The sequence below is a fragment of the Conger conger genome, chromosome 15 (assembly GCF_963514075.1).
Source record: "Conger conger chromosome 15, fConCon1.1, whole genome shotgun sequence".
Taxonomy (NCBI): domain Eukaryota; kingdom Metazoa; phylum Chordata; class Actinopteri; order Anguilliformes; family Congridae; genus Conger; species Conger conger.
Genome location: NC_083774.1, coordinates 16,350,677 through 16,368,105, shown reverse-complemented (window position 1 = coordinate 16,368,105; position 17,429 = coordinate 16,350,677). Strand labels below are relative to the sequence as shown.

The 17,429-nt window shown below is 42.7% G+C and overlaps 2 protein-coding genes across 3 annotated transcripts in view; one reads left to right on the top strand and one right to left on the bottom strand.

Annotated features, from left to right (window-relative positions):
• Positions 1 to 469: 469 nt before the first annotated feature.
• LOC133111651 (secretogranin-3-like) lies at positions 470 to 14,496 on the bottom strand. 2 transcript variants are annotated; one of them, XM_061222169.1, is made up of 12 exons: positions 14,000 to 14,495; positions 13,393 to 13,445; positions 12,766 to 12,805; positions 12,228 to 12,455; positions 9,673 to 9,815; positions 9,227 to 9,388; positions 8,869 to 9,046; positions 8,441 to 8,557; positions 6,594 to 6,677; positions 5,957 to 6,067; positions 4,137 to 4,235; positions 470 to 1,643 (listed from the first exon to the last, which is right to left on the bottom strand). In XM_061222169.1, exons 1-12 carry the CDS (start codon positions 14,106 to 14,108, stop codon positions 1,525 to 1,527), a joined length of 1,443 nt encoding a protein of 480 aa, XP_061078153.1. In that variant the 5' UTR covers positions 14,109 to 14,495; the 3' UTR covers positions 470 to 1,524. The 2 variants fall into 2 exon arrangements, with proteins under 2 accessions (XP_061078153.1, XP_061078154.1); XM_061222170.1 differs by lacking the exon at positions 5,957 to 6,067 and having other exon boundaries at positions 14,000 to 14,496.
• Positions 14,497 to 15,427: 931 nt separating this feature from the next.
• The window catches only part of ap4e1 (adaptor related protein complex 4 subunit epsilon 1), a 59,654-nt gene continuing 57,652 nt past the window's right edge, over positions 15,428 to 17,429 (top strand). Inside the window, exons 1-3 of the mRNA XM_061222194.1 lie at positions 15,428 to 15,715; positions 16,037 to 16,108; positions 16,625 to 16,748. Of these exons, the coding sequence (XP_061078178.1) occupies positions 15,575 to 15,715; positions 16,037 to 16,108; positions 16,625 to 16,748 (337 nt within the window). The 5' untranslated portion in view covers positions 15,428 to 15,574. The remainder of the gene's footprint in view (positions 15,716 to 16,036; positions 16,109 to 16,624; positions 16,749 to 17,429) is intronic.

The window sequence follows — 17,429 nt, the reverse complement described above, 5'->3', positions numbered from 1 at the left end:
AGTGTGTGTGTGTGTGTGTGTGTGTGTGTGTGTGTGTGTGTTGGCATACATAATGCCTGCACATTACATCATTTTTAATTATTCATAAATATGTAATGTGATGTAATCTCACAGAGCAAGAAGCACTGTGTCATTTTCGAGTGGAGTGAAGTGACTGAATGTTGGAGTGGAAGCTATCAACAGACAACTAAGCCTGCTTCTAGTAAGACCTGGAGCCTGTATCACAAAGCCGGATTACGGAGTTAGCTGGATAACTGCACTGAATAAAACCCGGAACCCTCCCAAATCTGGAACATGGACTGAAGTAAAAAGAGCTGTTCCAGGTTTTTACAGTATCCAGCCAACTCCCAAATCTTACTTTGTGATAGAGGCCCCCATGTTTTAGAGTGCACATGAAGATTGTACTTGAACTGCAAATCCTCTAAAGAAAAGATTACTTGTAAAGTATGATTAGAGCTGACTACATCCGTAAAGAAAGGCAATGTTTTTAATTGCTTTTACATTCTGAAAAAAGTTCACAAATATTTACACTCAAAAATACTTTGTTTTTGTGTCTCCTCTAAATCCACAACATCAGGATGCACGTTGTAAATGTTCTGGAACATGCAGGGTGGAAAAAGGAGTAGTCACAAGTACAGAGAGGAGTGACACCAGTGCCCTCTAGGGGCTTGGAGGTCCTCTCACTAATCAAATACAGTATGTCTAACAGAAACCAAACAAAAACAATCATGTTCAATGACAACAGAACACAAAGGTCATCTCTTTTTGGCAGAATCAAAAGTACAACAGATAACACTCACAGAAAAGAACTGAAATAACAAATTACTCAATGACAGGTTACATGTAATGATTACATTTTGTTGTATTTTAAAGAGCAAAAGAAGATCTATTGCACCCTACAAGATCTGAAAGCTCTATGATTTGTCATCTAATCTCTAGCCAAGCAAAATTAATTTCTACCAACATCTGGTATATAGTGTCGATACGTTCGGTTGTTGTAATTTATTTTTCAAGCGCTAGAGGGTTCCAAGGAGGTAATTTGTCTGGTAGTGGGCAGAAAATAGCTGGAGCGCAAATGCTTTCCTGACCAGTTTGTGCTGATTACAGGACACTGCTTTCAAGAGCTGCTGAATGCCAAGAGGCATTCTGAGAAAGGCCTTGTTTACCACTAAAATGACCCTTAAGCATGTGTCTGTTTGAAATTTTGTTCAAATATTTTCTTTAAAAAACAATAAACTCCCAAAGCACTGTGAGTGAGATGGTTGGACGTATGTGAGAAATGCACTCAGTGGGGATGAGGCTGATAAATGTTTGACACTTCATCAGTTGGTATCCTTTGACTTCACCGTAGAAGTTTGCTAAATTGCTTTGACTATTTATGGTAGGGGGGGGGGGGGGTTACCCTGTATAAGTGCAGGGAAGTGTGGACTACAATGTAGAAAAAGGGATTAAATCTCAGTAAAGTTTACACGTGTGACTACGGAACCGGTTTGTGCGGTGTTCGAGCAGGGTTTTGTTTGGTCCCTACAGGCTGCCGTAGATCCTCTTGATGACCTCGCCCTCAGCTTTGGGAAGAATCCCACGATCGATGTACGAGTCCACCTGCTGGTTCATGAAGTCCCTCAGCTTGGACAGGTCATACTCTGTGGTGGAGAAAAAAAAATCACAGGTGCATTTGCTATAAACCTTCTCTATTTTAATCTCTTGATAATATGCTTTCTTCCTCCAAGTGTTGAGCAAGTGGCAGATCAGGCTACAGCTGCAGTCAGAAATGTTTATTGAAAAAAATGCCCTCAAAACTCAAAGCCACGATTGTACTAAACTCATCATTATGGCGTGTATTTCATATTTCCTGCGCAAAAGAACAGAATCTACTCTGACAGAGTCCTGATGGAGCGTGTCAGTTTAATTAAACTGTCATGCACGCTGGGTTCCTGTTGAGACTGAAGGGTAGAGACAGCCTGTGAACTATCCAAGCTCCTCTCCCCAGACCCCCAGACCCCCAGACCCCCTGCCCCCAGCTCACACCCATCATTATGCTGGCTCTTTTTGTGAGATAATGATGTATTTAAGGGCAGAAAAGAACAGGACCTAAAAAAGATGCCAAGCTAATGCATCAAGTCATGGACTCCAAATGCTAGTGCCTTTGAGGGTTATTGATCAGTTACTGTAAATAGGGCAGGCTAAATAGGGCCGTTTCAAATGAAAAGTATTGTTATTATTTGTATTACCTGTCTTGATACAAGATAGCAAAAGCTCCAAAGTGTTCTTTTTTTCATGGAGATAACACAAGAATTCAAAACTTTAAAATTTACGTTTATTTATTTATTTTATGTTCTACTTGGAAAGTAGGAAAAACGAAATGCTGTTGCACTGTACAACGATCAGGTGGTGACACAGTTTAATTACGCCTCTGTGTCTGGCCTTGGGCGTTGCTTTTATACTCTATTGCCATGCATGAGTTAGCACAAAATTCGCGGCTCTGTTCTTGGTCTGATGAGCTTGAGTGTGAGAGAATGGACCCGTCCTTTCAGAACTAATGGAAGGAGCAGCAGTGATGCACACTGCCGGCTGGGTGAGGCAGAGAAGCCCTCGCACACACAATGACTCCAACGGCACAGGCAAGCCTGCGCGAGCAAGATTAAAGCAAATTGCAGGTAAGCACGGCCAAATAAATAAGCTTTTGTGAAGAGGCAGAGGGCTTGCGTCTCTTGTCATTAAGGCAAGGCTTTCAAGACACTCATACATATTCAGGAAGCGTCTGGGGCAAACTAAACAATGCGCAATTTCACTTGCAAATTGCAGACAAACAAAAGGCGTTCTTTAATTGGACTATTGTTTTACAAGTTTCCACCAAGAATTGGGCAAAACTGGACATGGACAGGAGGAGGTCTCCTAATATCACTTTAAGTAGGGCACCTCTTAGAGAAGACAGAAGCCATTCTAATACTTTAAAAATGTTAAAATATTATCTGAACAAAGAGTTAACCCTAAGCAATGCAACCAGAAGAAGAGGTGGGTTTTATTTTTTTTGATGAGAACAGGCCATTCAGTCCAGCAATGCTCACTTTTTCCTACCCCCTAGTTTGCCTAAAAGCTAAATAGTATCAAACACTGTATCAAGCCTGGTATTGAAAACCCCCAGTGCTTCTACCTCCACTACACTACATGTACTGGCAAGCTATTCCACACATTGACCATTTCGCTGTGTGAAAAGATACTTCATAATATCTGTACAGAATTTCTCCTTTGCCAATTTTCATTTGTGACCTCTCGTTCTGCTAACCAAACTCACCCTAAAGAATTGCCTATAATTCATTTTCAAATTCATTAAAGGGATTAACAATCAAATCCCCCTTAATTCTCCTTTTGGTTCAAGAGATTAAGCATCTTCAGTCTATCCTTGTAACTCTTATCTTTTATACATGGAATCAATCTGGTTGCCCTTCTCTGAACCTTTTCCAGTGCCTCCATGTCTTTCTTATAGTGCGGTCCCCAGAACTGCACACAGTACTCCAAGTGTGGTCTAACAAGAGTATTGTATAAGGTGAGTATAACTTCCTTGGACTAATACTCAGTACTCCTACCTATGTATCCTATGGTCCAATATTGTACCCCCCATAAAGTAATCCTGCCTTATACTTCACATTTAGTTGTATTGAATTTAATTTGCCAGGTTATCGCCCACTTCTGGATTCTATTTAGGTCTTCCTGGATTACTTTAGTAGATTCCATACTGTTACCTAAAACTCAGTTTTGTATCATCTTCAAATTTAACTAAATTACTTTCAATGCCTATGTCAAATGAGACAGGCCTATGTCAAACTATGTTAAATTCCTTTAACATAATGTTAATCCTTTGATTTCAGACCCCACATTAGCCTGTTTTAACCTTAGAAAAAATGTGTATCTGAACTGAAGTGGATGTTGTCTCTATGAGGAGCACTTACCAGAAAATCACATCATGTCATTCATGAAAAGCATGTCTTTCTATTTTGTTTTGCAAAAGTATTTGAAAGCATAACCTTGAGACAGTAGGCACACATATTCCCAGGTTTAAAATTTTCCCCAGGGGCAGTTAAATCGTTAAATTCATTCTGCAGTCTGAGACTACCTGAGCCTTGTGAGGTTCTTACCCTCTCGGTTTCCATCTTTCCCATCTTTGTTGTGCTTCTTTAGCCACTCAATGTTCTTCCTGATTGCCTCCAGATAGGTGTTTGACTTCCCAGACTGGCCTGAGTGAGACAGAGAGAAAGAGGCAGCCATTGTCACAGTCATGATAGATGTGTCTCTTTGAATTGGACAGATTCAATTACAGCACAGTGCCCCTGTGAGTTCTGCAGTCGTATCAATTACAGGGTCCCTCTCTGTTTCCTCCCCCCTGCTCCCCGCACTCTGTGTGTACGGGTCAACGCAGGAATACCAACCGCAGCAGGACGATGCAGCGTGCACCCAGCTTGAGTCTTTTCCTGGGGCACTCATTAACACGACCCTGCTGTAAAATCCAGCTATGCCAGATTGACCAGCTTTAAAATTGAGCTGGTCTAGCTGGGCATGAGCTGGTCAACCACCATGGCCATGCTGGTCATACAGCTGGTCTAGCTGGATATGAGCGGGTCAACCAGTTAGTGCTGGTAGCTTGCCAGAACTGGTAGCGGGTCAACCAGCTACCAGCTGTTTCAAAACATAGCTTGAGGTGGTCAAGCTGGGAGCTGGTCTGAACTGGTCAACCTGCTAAACCACGTCAAGCTGGGAGCTGATCAGTTCAAGCTTGAGGTGTTAATGTTTTTCAGAAGGGAAGTAATGACTGCCATCGTTTTCATTTTATATGTGTCTGTCCTCGACACCATTTCACAATTACGTTTCTAAATATAGGCCTCCACTGTATATCCTTTCAAGTTCTCTGAACAGTTCCCAGGGCTTCCGATTAACATAAAATGCGCAATGAGGTAACACTGAGTAGATCGTGACACTGATTCATAGCTTGGCCTGGCTAAATTTGTCCTTAATCTTGACATGCAGTTAAATGCATTATGTATTTACAACAGTGATCAACAAAATTGCACTGGCAAGCAGCAAACACAAACACTCGATTTGTCGATTTTAATGGGCTGTAGAAGTGAACTTTTCATTTTTTTCAGTTTGTCATTCTTACAGCCAGGTGGAATTCTCCTGAGCTGTGCTTGGCTGGGCAGTTCCCGGGACAGACATGGCTGGATAGTTCACTGGTGCGGCGAATGACATGCCTGAGATCTGTTCTCGTGAGGGCGTGCGTGTGTATGCATTTATGTCCTCCTGCTCTGTCCCTGCAGGGAGGGGGGGGGAACAGCACGGTGTCACGCTCCGACACTGCCGTAATGGGACTCGTGTTTACCCAGTCTGCAGTGCCGGGAATCGCTCCCCCCCATCCCCCCCTCCCTCTGCACATCAGCCACATCAGACTCACTCTGAACAAAGAGGAGCCTGACTCGTATTCAATCTAACCTCCACGGCGCTCTGTCCTTCATCCTCTTCACTGTACGCTTAGAGGATCTGAACCAGCGTTATGTTTCTCAAACTGTTTTGCCACAGAAATGACAGTTCAAATCAACGCAATTTGTACGTGGGTGGGGAAAAAATTTGTTTGAATTTGAAAGGCAATAGACTTAAAAGTTAGGATACAAAGTAAGTCGTGGTTAGGTTAAAATGGTCATAAAGAAAAATGAAAAACAAACTACATTCGTACTGAACTGTACTAACTGTGCTATTTCTATATGCTATATAACTGTATCCTCATGTAGTTTTCTTGGTTTTGCCACTAAAATCTCTTAATGTCCACAAACTTCTGACAGTGTATCCGTAAATGAAGTATAATGCAGTTATTAATTATACAATTGTGATTAACACCGGAAGTGATGTGAAGTAGCATATCAGTGGAACAGCTTGTCTGAAGCATTAACAGATGCCAGACACTGACCGGTCTCTGTGGCCAGCTGGGCACTCTTGGTGGAGTCCTTCAGAGACTCGTACTCTTTCTGCATTTTGGCCGCGGCCTCCTTGGTATTGTCCACCTCATCGCTCATCTTCCCTGGTGGAGGTGGGGGAGGGACACACTGATTTTCAATTTGCCATGGATTCTGTTCTTAGTAGGGTTCATTAATTAATTGAATAATTCATTTCAATGAATCCTGTAAGTAGTTGTACAGTGTACTGATCTGAAATTGCTGAACTGCACCTCTGGTTTAGAAAGAGGGCACCTGTGTCAAAACATCAGTCCACAGCTGGACTTGCATCCCATACGAGAATTCTTTTACATTTCATTTTATGGGCAGCCTGTAGCGTAGTGGTTAAAGTACATTAACCCTGCATTGCCCCAGGGAAGGATTATCTCCAGCTTAGTTTACTCAACTGTACGTCGCTCTGGATAATAGCGTCTGCCAAATGCCATTAATGTAATATTAAATATTGAAATATTTATTGGTGGGTACTATTGCAGCTTTACCATGGACTAAAATGTCCCAGAGGTAAGTATTCTCTAAATCTTTTTTGATTTTGTTTTGATAAATCTGATGAAGCAGATGAAACTGTTGGGATTCATGGTGAGGTTGTATTACCTGCTGGCAGTTTCCCATCTGGGGCATCCAGAGACTTCCCCAGTTTGCTCTTCGTCTGGACGGCTATCATGGCGTCCAGGTTTTCTGCGGGTGAACAAAACTAATCAAAATGCAATCCGGCCTCATGCAACGCGAGTTATGAAAATGAATGGAGCCTGCGTGAAACAGAGCGGGCGTGTTATGGTGATTTAACACGCTCAGCGGGGGTGATGACACCGAGTCTCAGAAACAGCCGTTTCCGCTGAAAGCACCAGGTGGCTGGAAAGGTGCGATGCGTTTTCGAGTGCTCTTTTGAAAAGGCTGTTTTTCCGAGGCGCTGTTGTCTAATTACGTGGCGGTCCTGCGAGAGGGCATGGTCTACGTCGGGCGGAGGATGGCCCAGTGTCGGCTGAGTCATCGCAGCGCACACAGAACCATAAAACACGGGACGAGAGCGGGCAAAGCCGCCAGACGTTACCCAGCAACAAACAATCGCACCCCTGCTTCTCACCAGGTGGTCTTAGCGTTGCTGTGGATACCCGCAGCTCATATAACTGGAGTTCATCAGATTTTTGTTTTTATTTATTTTTTTGTCTTCATTTTTCTTAACGATCAGTCAAATTCAAACTACAATTACAATTAAAATAGTCTTTTGTAAGCTGCTACACCAAATAATGACCAGTTCTGTTCAAGGCAATGGAAAGTCCGCTGAGTAGACGGTTTCATATACCAGGGCAGGTCTTTCTGCTGTTACATACAATTTAAGTGCAGAGTGGGCAGGCTGGTCACTGTGGTTATGGTTACCATGAGCTCCAGCTAATGAAAGCTCTCAACATGGAGCCCGTTGGGGTGGGCGGAGTCAGAATGCATTACAGATAAATACACAATGTGCACTTCCTGTCTTCCTCTCTCACCACATGCAGAGCTGATGACATCACCCTGTTCTGTGGTCAGCCTGCTCTCTCTGGAAAGGGCTCAATGATACTTAATGCCCATTGTCTTGCTTTTGACCTTTATTACAAGGCTAGGAGTTTATTATCAAACAGATACACTGACAGTATGGTCTGTCCTGTGTGCCTGGGGGCCAGATTTGTGGAAGAAATGCATATCTGTGTTCGTTCCCAGTTAATCTTTCGTAATTATCCCAGTTGCCCCAGAGTGCGATAAGATCGGGTCCAGAAAATCTTTATTTGCTTAATTATCTGTCATGATTGATGAGAGGAAAAGCTTCCTACTCAATTCATTGAGTGTAAAATGGCAAGCCGCCATCTGATAAATTTCCCTGCTCTTGGAATCAGTTTTTCCAGCTTGGGTTTACTAACCTACACCTGTAATTTACATTTTAATTACCACTTTAAAGGGAAAATAAGCAATATAACCAGCCTTCAGATGGCTTTCCATGAGCTGTTGATATCCCCAAGGGAAGAGGGGCATTGATCTTACACCACACTGGTGACGCAAATGAGGGGCTATAAACATTATTACATTGTCTTTATTGTTTACCAGTTGGGAATAATTTACTGTACGTACTGTAGCTTGAATGTATTTTTTATGTCCCACTCAATGTTGAATTACAAACGTATATGGAATTTCATGATTTAAGTAACAAATGCAACATTTTCACCATCTCAGCGATCTTCCTCAGATCTCATGACAGCTGAAAGATTTTAGCTAATCGCACCTTTACTAAAATCATTAAAGATATGGGGTTTAGCCTAATCTTTGGCCCTGATTTACTAAGAACTAACTTTTAGCATGTGCAAAACTAATAACACAACCAATGATTGGTGCAAAACAAATACCATGACCAGTCACTGTACTAACGTCTGTTATGGGTTTTTTGTCACAGTGAGGATGGGCAGCCTTACCCAGGTAAGCCACACCTTCCTCGGGTGTGATGGTGCCGTATTTCACCATCATCTTCACAAAATCAATCAGGGTCTTCATTATGGTGATCAGGGTCTCTCGTTCCTCTGCGTCTTTCTCTGCGAACACGGTTCAGTTTAAGAGAGTCTGCCATTGTCTCCTTATCAAGAAAGCATAGTGTTCATGTGTGGATATATGTGGGTGTGCGTGCATGTGTGTGTGTCTGTGTGTGCTTGCATGTATGTTTGTGTGTTTGTGCGTTTGTGCATGCTGGCATGAATGTTTGTGTGTGTCTGTGTTTGTGTGTGCGTGCATGTATGTGTGTGTGTTTGTGTGTGTGCGTGCATGTGTGTTTGTGTGTGTGTGTGTGTGTTTGCATGCATGTTTGTGTGTGTGTGAACCCTGGAGATGCATTACTCTGTAGTCCTACCTGTGTTAAGGCTCTTGAGGAGACTGTAGAAGTTTGGGAAGTACTGCAGGTCCTGTAGGCCATCCTCACTGTTGGTGGCCCATGACCTGTCCACTGTGTCATCAGCACCCATCCCCGCCTGCTCCTCCTTATACTTTCTACTGGGCGTCTCGTCCACTTCCTGTTTCTCAGCCACTTCCTACAGACAAAATGAGTTGGGAATGAGCTACATCCCACCATGGGGGTTTCCAGGGTGATAGTTATTGCCTGAGGTGCCATTTAACCCTCTATATATTCATCTGCGCTTATATTTCAGCGGAGTTGGTTGCAAACAACCACGGACAGATGTGGGTGGCACAGCTGGTGCTCAAGGTCGTACCATGTTGGCGTCGGGGTTCTGCTCCACCCCCACGTTGCCCCTGGAGATGGGGTAGTCCATGCTGAGGTCATCCACCTCGTTGTCCTTGGCATTTTTGGTGATGAGCTCCTGTAGAGCCTCAGCCACCTCATACTCTAGAGTGTCAGCCTGGCTGTCCGTGATCTAAGTACAGCACAGGGGAGAGAGGAGAGAGGTTTTCACCTGTCATATACAACTGCCCAACTACAGGAATTTTAAAGCAGTTGTGATGACACTAATGTCTTCAGTGACAGAAATGAACTTGAGCTGCCACTACAATCACTACTTAACTAAATTTGTTTCTGTCACTGAAGATATTAGTGTCATAATTATATTCAATCTCTCCTAACATTACCACCAGTAATGCATGCGCAAGCTTCTATTGAATTTTGAACAAATTCACACCATGAATTCAAAAAGGCTAGTACCAGTCCCAGTTTTAGGAGTTTGGACACGATCCTGTCAAACACCCCTCTGTCGTCCTCTTCATAGATTTTGGTGGCGATCTTCTGAACGATGTCCTCCGCTGTTAACGGGGTCCCGTCCACTTGGCGGAAACTCTCTGGGTCATCTGAAACAGACGTCACTCTGTAAAGGGGACTTTACCCTGGTAATGTTGACAGGTACAGCAGGAAAGTTCAGGTAGTTCACTGGGCTGCAGGTTTTAGGTAAACGTTGTGGAGCCATAGTCCATTTGGGTTCCCTGGTGTCCTGACTAAATTCCCAACCTGGCTCTTTCAACCTGCCCCCTAACCTTCCCCTGCTTTAATTGGCAAAAACATTCTTCTCTCCACCTCAGCTAGTGTGTGGTGATTGGCCTGGTGCAAAATGGCAGCCGTACATCACATAAATATTGGTGGTGGTTGAGGCGAGTTTCCCCCTCATCACTGTGAAGTGCTTTGAGTGTCTCAAAAAGCGCTATGTAAATACGATGTCCTATTTATTTGTGCAGAATCAGTCAGTTCACATGGCTGGAGGTGTTTGAGAGCAGGCACATCTCTAGGCTTTCTGCCACCTAGGCCAGACTGTGGAGATTGCATTACCCTGATGCCTCCCCAATGAATTTTGCCACGGACGACCACCCGTGTTGCCTACGCCTCCAACCTGCCCTATTTGAGAGTAAACCCAGCAGTCATACAAACAGACTGCTGTATTCTAGTTCTCCCAGCTACACTTTTATCTCCTGCAGAGATGCATTGTAACATTCTCCCCTTCTCATCAGAAGACACCACAAGCATACTTCTCCGACAAGAGGCGTTGAGAAAACTGCAGAGCTTGTGGCGAAGCACGGCTCTGTGCGGTGCTCTGTCGGATTTAAGCCGTTCGCCGCGCTCGCATAAATATCATCCTCGCAGATCAGCCGGCTATGGGAGGACAGATCTGCCAAAAGCAGAGCGGAGCTGCGGCTTCCTAATTTCTCTCTTACATAAAGCAGTAAATCTAGGGCAAGGAGTACAGCCTTACCAACAGTCATTTTTACAGCAATGTGCTGTTTACTTTAGCCCCCCCCCCACCCCCAGGAACTGGGGCAGGAAATGTTCCTATGTATATTTTTTGCAGTATTAACTAAAAGCGCCAATGCCAAGGAGTAGCACAGTCAAAAAGGTGTCCGTTACATACAAGAGAACTGAGAACTGAGTGCCTTCTCTGCAATGGGTTATCATCAGAGCTAGTGGGCCTCCAGATGTCAGATGAGTGCGCTGATTGGCCATGCCTCACTTACTCAGACAGTGTAAGCTGAGCACAATGCAGGTGTTACGGATCAGCGCAAAGACTCGCTCAAGCAATCCGAGTCTAGCAGCGCAAGGTCAGGTCACTCTGCAATGCGAGTAGATATAGATCCGACAGCTCACAGCGCAGTCCTAAATCTGCTTACTGCACTCACAGTTGTATCATCTCTCTGCAGTGACAATGCTGACGGGAATATATTTATTCTGTAAAAACCAGATACTCAGGCATGTACTCTGCATGTCAGTGCTTATCCGGTTACACATGAATAATTAAAACGCCTGACATGAAAGCAAATTAACGATAAAAATTTTAAATACATTTTACATTTTACATTTTAGTCATTTGGCAGACGCTTTTAATCCAAAGCGATTTACAAGTGCATAGGTTCTACCACAAGTCAAAGCATCACATCCAGAACTAGAAAAATACACCTGGACTGCTGTTCTAAACATATAGTCGTCTATAGCTGAAAATGTCCTCTCGATAATTGTTGTATCGTCAAAGGTCAGCTTAAGACAGAAATTTGCATCATACTATTCATGTCTTAATTGAATGAGGAATTGTCCTGCCAGACATGATGCAAATACAAATGAACCTCTGCTATCTGATAAATATGACATCTTTCATGGATTAGGGGTATCTCAGACAGACAGGAGGCCTCTCTTGACACTGGTTTCATGGCTCACGCTTGCTTCGAGACACATAGCAGCAGGTGGCCCAAATGTTTCCAAGCAACAGAAGGTGGACAGATAATCCCCTCGTTTTTTATTATTTAAACAAATTGTTTTTCCCCTGGCGAGAAACCAAACTCTACCCCCCCCCCCCCCCTTCCTACTGCGTCAGGATGAGAGATCACACCCTTCCTCCTCTGGAACAGCCTTAATAGTTTCAGCTGGAGGGGCTTAACGATCCACAATGTCCAATAGGAAGCACTGCTGCTGTTCCACTCTAATGCAGAGGCTGGTTGTTCTAATCTAAATGCCTGGCACACACTCTTTTCCATGAGGTATGTTTTGTCATTTATGTCATTCAATGATGTAGGGGCAGGCAATTTGCTCAGAGGGGCAAGAGCAGTGGGCATGAAACCGACAACCTCCTGGAAAAAAAACTATCCACTACACAACACCTCTGCCTATAGACAGATTGTTTACCCTTTCTGGAATATAACGGTTTTCTCTGATGGCGTCTCCTAGAACCAATTATACATGGGAGTCAAAGTCAGGCTGAAAATTCAGACGCAGCAGCTGAATACCTGGGTGTGTGTAGTCTGTACCAGTTTTGGTGGAGTCGTAATCATCCGCCAGTCTCCTGCTCTTGGTGGAGTCTGAATCGTCAGGGACGTATTGAGTTTTCGGTTCCTCTGCATCGATGGTCTCGTTACCTGGGTCCTTTGACCCTGCTGCTAACGACTTGAGCAGCCTAAAATCGTCGTTATCTGGGTCTGTTTCTGCCTCCGTAGGATCAGACTCTTGTTTGTTGTCTGAAAGTGTATATGACAAACATTAGACACACGTCATTACTTCGCAATTAGTTTCTCTTAGTAAGCTTGTAATAGGAGATGTGGGGACAATCTGAACCCTAGTTCATCCTTAGATGTTATATATTCCATTAAAAACGCTTTTTTTTGTATGCTCTCTGTACGCAATATTCTGTATTCATAATTTCAGTGTCAATCTCTAAGGATGGAAAGCCAAAACAAGCTTTGAATTTAGAGCAATTACATACTGGGTCATTTACTGGATTGATTAGATACAGGCCTTGGAAACAGAGAGGAGTGATGAAAATATTACCTATGGGTTCTATTTTGCTGCCGCTGTCAGCTTCTGCGATCTGTTATGAGAGTCAAAGGGTTAGTATTTGCAGTTGAAATTCGACCCAGTTCATCAGAACCACGATCACATGTGGCACAAAACCATCCACCAACACGGCAGGCTTAGAAGCAATGCCTGATAACTGAATCAGTATGAAAACCAAAATGCAGTCAGACTTGGAAACAAGGCAGTTGTTTTGGAAACAAGGCAAGGCTATTTGTTTTTTTCCAATAGCCTACTGTGGACGCTTTTCAGGAAGGGAGCTTTAAGATTTAGCATTAATTTAAAGACTTCTGCTCCATCTGCTTCTGAGTTTTGGTGTGTTTTTTGACAGATGAAAAAATCAGCAGAAGGGAGAGCTTATTGTGAAGTACCTTGTTGTTAGTTAGGGCTACTCTAAAACTGTGGCGGGCATTATCAGTCCATCTGACTAAGAAACAATTTACATTATCCGAAATGAATTGTTTAATTGACATTCGATTCACTGGTTCCTGGTTAAGATATCGCTAAATTTGTAAATCAATATTTATTTGTAAAAAGCCTTTTTTTTTTTTACTGTTTTCACGCGTCCTTGTTAATCTGTTATACAATGAAAGTATCACTTACCTGTTCCTGCAATGGCCTCTCTTCACTCAGTCGTCTGTTGTACACAGATTTATCTATATCGAACAAAAAGAGTTTGGTAACAAAACCTGAAGCCTACCCATTCATGTATCCTGTAGAAGGGTGACCTTACACATAATCTTACACATAATGTATCACAAATTCAAATAGCAGAAATCTATTTACAGCATGTTACAGAAGCTGTGATTTGACTAGCCTGCATTTCTATGAAAGCGATGCATTGGGAGCCTACATGTCAGACCGCAACGGCAGAGTTATAATCCTCTTAGTAATCAAAAGATTATTGTCATGAAAATAGAACACAATAGATTTAAGAGAATGCTTTAAATTTCATTCAGCATTTTTGTAGGCTAGCTTTTGGTTTAGGTTTCTTAGTATTGTATGTATATTTTTATGAAATCACATCCCCACTCTAATGTTGTGGGATCTTGGCCAACTCATTGGCAATTCGCTCTTTTGTTGTAATCGTAGAGAATCGGGGATTTGATGAAAAATGATAATCTCTTCTCAAGTTTAGGCGACAGTTTAAACTAATAAAGAAAACAATCGAAACTACAATGATGACGAAGACATGAAACATGCTGCTTACCGTCGACCGATTCAGGTGTGGGAAACGCAGACATCTGATACACACTTAGGTTTATAATCTGCACAAAAATAAAGAACCAAATGCTCTTGGACGCCATTCTTAAATACATTAAAGTTAACGGTTTGCGGTATTGTCCAAGAGATTAACTCTTTGTAACGTTTTGTATATCCGAACTACGTCAGAAAAAGAAAAATAAATCTGTCGAATGTCTGGACAGCTCAGCTCTGATGAACAGGCGCTTTTCCGGTGGCTATCGTTTTCCTGTGCAGAGAAGCGCCTGTGAGTCTATTGGCGTTGGCAGAATGTTTAATAAAATTCCCTGCGTTGGAGCTGTTAGTTCCCGCAGTGCTGAAACCAGGTCGCTCAGTGTAATTTAAAGACGATAAAAACCAAGCTGGGCGGCGCGGAGGCTTCGACTTTTTTCGAGCGTTCGTCTTGCCCGTTGGTTGTGGTACCCAAGAGAACAAAACCTGACACTGGGAGAGAGCCCAGTGGAAGAGGTGGGCGAGAGAGAATATCCGCCCCTACGCGTGCGTCAGCTTCCACACAACCTGCGTCAGTCCATCCCTTTAATGCAATTTTTATGGTTATTATAGCATCAGGAAGCTTGTCTTCCAAAAGATTGATAGGTCAGCCTGGTATTACCCAAATTCGCATTAAACACGTAGCCCATCCAAGCAAATTTAGACGTCTGTATCCTATTTTAGGCTACTTCATTGTTATGTATTTTATAGACCTACAAAGGCGACACAAACAACACATATACTGTCTGGATGTTCCTCGAAGCCACTAGCCTACTGAACGACATGTATGCTATATTTCTCATAATTCCCCTGCCAATGTGAGAATCATTCGATTTCCATTAGCGCCCTTTCCAATCAATCTCTCTGGGCCAGTTTCACAGACACACATATGCCTACCCCTAGAATAAAATGCAATTTTGAATGGAAATTATGAATACAAAACTCAATTTACTCCAGGACTAAGCCTAATCGGTGTCTGTGAAACTGGCCCTCAAATAAAGAATGATTATTGTCAGGACGGGGCCATTAGTGCAGGCAGTGTGGGAGTGAATATAATGCATGATAAAAAAAATGTATTAAAGTGATTCTGAAATAATAACCAAACAACAATGTGATGTAAATACCATCGACTATATATGCCCTACTCAGTGCTGCTCCCTAATGCAGAATAAGGAGTGAATATAATGTATGATGAAAGTAATTTCTGAAATATTAAAGTTTCCTAAGCTCGTTTTGTGATTCTGAAATCAGTTTATAATCAAACTACAATGTGACGTAATTACCAGGTATATACTCAGTGCTGCTCCCTAGTGCAAAATAAAGATTACAACCATTTTCTGAAGATTTTAAATAAAGTTTTGATTTCAAATTCGGGGAGGTGACGTCAGATGCCGCTCATGGTTTATTTACTGTAGGATGTAGCTAGCAATGTTGTTGCTGCTAAGCTCCTAGTTGTCCTCCTCCTACTCGCCTTTCTTTGTACATATATTACGGATGTGATACATGAATTAAACTACATATCTCTGAAGCGCGTGTCCATGTCAGAGCTGAAATGAGTGATGTTGTTGAGAAGACACTCACTGCTCTCCCAAGTCTTCTGTCACTGGATCCGCAGCCCGGAGCAGGGAAACTTTCTGCCACTTCGAAATTGGGAAATCTAATCAGAAGCGTAACTGAACTGACTTCCAAGCATGTGAGTGAAACCCAGCCCGTTGTGTGCGGCGGTTCAGATTTAGAATGTCTTAACGGTGGCGAGCCGGTTAGCCAGCGACAACACTGACGCAAAGACACAATCATCATCGTCTGTCTCTTAGCCATGTAGATGACTGAGCTGGCGGACCAAGTTGATGTAGTTTATTAATGTGACGATGGCAGCAACACTAACACTGGTGCAAAGACACCACAATGTGTTGTCATTCACCTAGCTAGCGAAATGGCAATTCGGTACTGTCAGCCAATGACGACCAACCTTACTGATGAGTTGTATGCATCATTTTCGCTCTGTTCTGTTAAGGAGGAAGAGAAACTTATCAAGAAAGAGCTGTCTGCTCTAAAAGAACAGGTTTCCTCTCCAAACACGACATTGGTAAGTTGCTAACTCAGCTCACTCAGCACAACTGCATTATTCACTGTTTTATAGTATATATTTGTCAGTCCCTTCCCAAATATTATTAGTAGTGTTCACACATTGTAGGGTTGTCTCGGGTGTTATCGTTGCTCAAGAAGGCATCTGATTAGACACAACTAAGCCAAGCTATAGTTTCATATATCTTTTGCCTTCCTATACTTTTGCCTCTTGTGGTGCTGAGGTACTGCCCAGCAAATGCAGAGAGCAGGTCCATTTTATTTTGTTTTGCTGTATTTAATATAGCTCATTTTTGTATTGCCATAGTATCTTTATGGGGACATGGAACCATTTATATGAGAATATGTCATGTGTTGAATATGTCAGCTTATTAACAGAATGCTTGATCGTTCTATTTTCTTTTATTTTCACATTTTCTTAAGAAGTGCTTAATTCTTTTACTGCCTGGTTCAATTACAGAGACTTTGGATAAAGGCGCTATATAAATGCCAACCATTTACCATTTATCATTTACAGAGACAGATGAAGGAGGTCATGGTGAGAGCCATATACTGTGAAATGCTGGGATATGAGGCGTCCTTCAGCTACATACACGCCATTAAGCTGGCACAGCAGGGCAGTGGCCTGGAGAAACGAGTGGGTATGTTCTTTTCAGGGCTCCTCCTGCTTTTACATCGCACCAGCACTGCATGCTTTCCCAGTTATCATTTTAAGAAATCATAGGAATAATAATTTGAGGTGTCCTCAAATTAAAGCGAATACACAAAAATGTACAGCACTGTGTGCATTTTAGTAGCTGACGGTTTCAATCCAAACCAATGTCTTGACAGGGGTCAGACCCCTGTGCTGTATTTTGCAGATGCAGTAATTTGTAATAGTATCGGGCAATGCGGCACAGACCCGTTTGTCTAAATGGCAAGTCTGCCTTTTGTGAATATGTTGGAAACATACTTTATCACGGTAATCCCTTAGCCTGTCATTAAACCCCATACAAAGTGTGACACAGACATAAAATGGGAGTGGTAAAGAGTATCATGTAATGGGCCACTGTGTTTGAAGCTTACCTATAGTCTATTTAGTGATTTGGTTGTCATTAACACTGTAGAGGAATTAGCAAAATTATATGAACTGGTGGGCTCCTTTCTCCTTGTCTAAAGTATAATGATTTATTGCGCTCACGGACCCCCTTTCTGTTTGGAAGAGTGTCGCCCCCTCAGCTCCCTTCCCCCGCAGGAGTCGTGTGTTTTGTCTACTTATCTGACTCTGCCTAGGTATAAAGATGGGTGACTACAAACTACAAATTCTTGTCCTTCTCTCCATG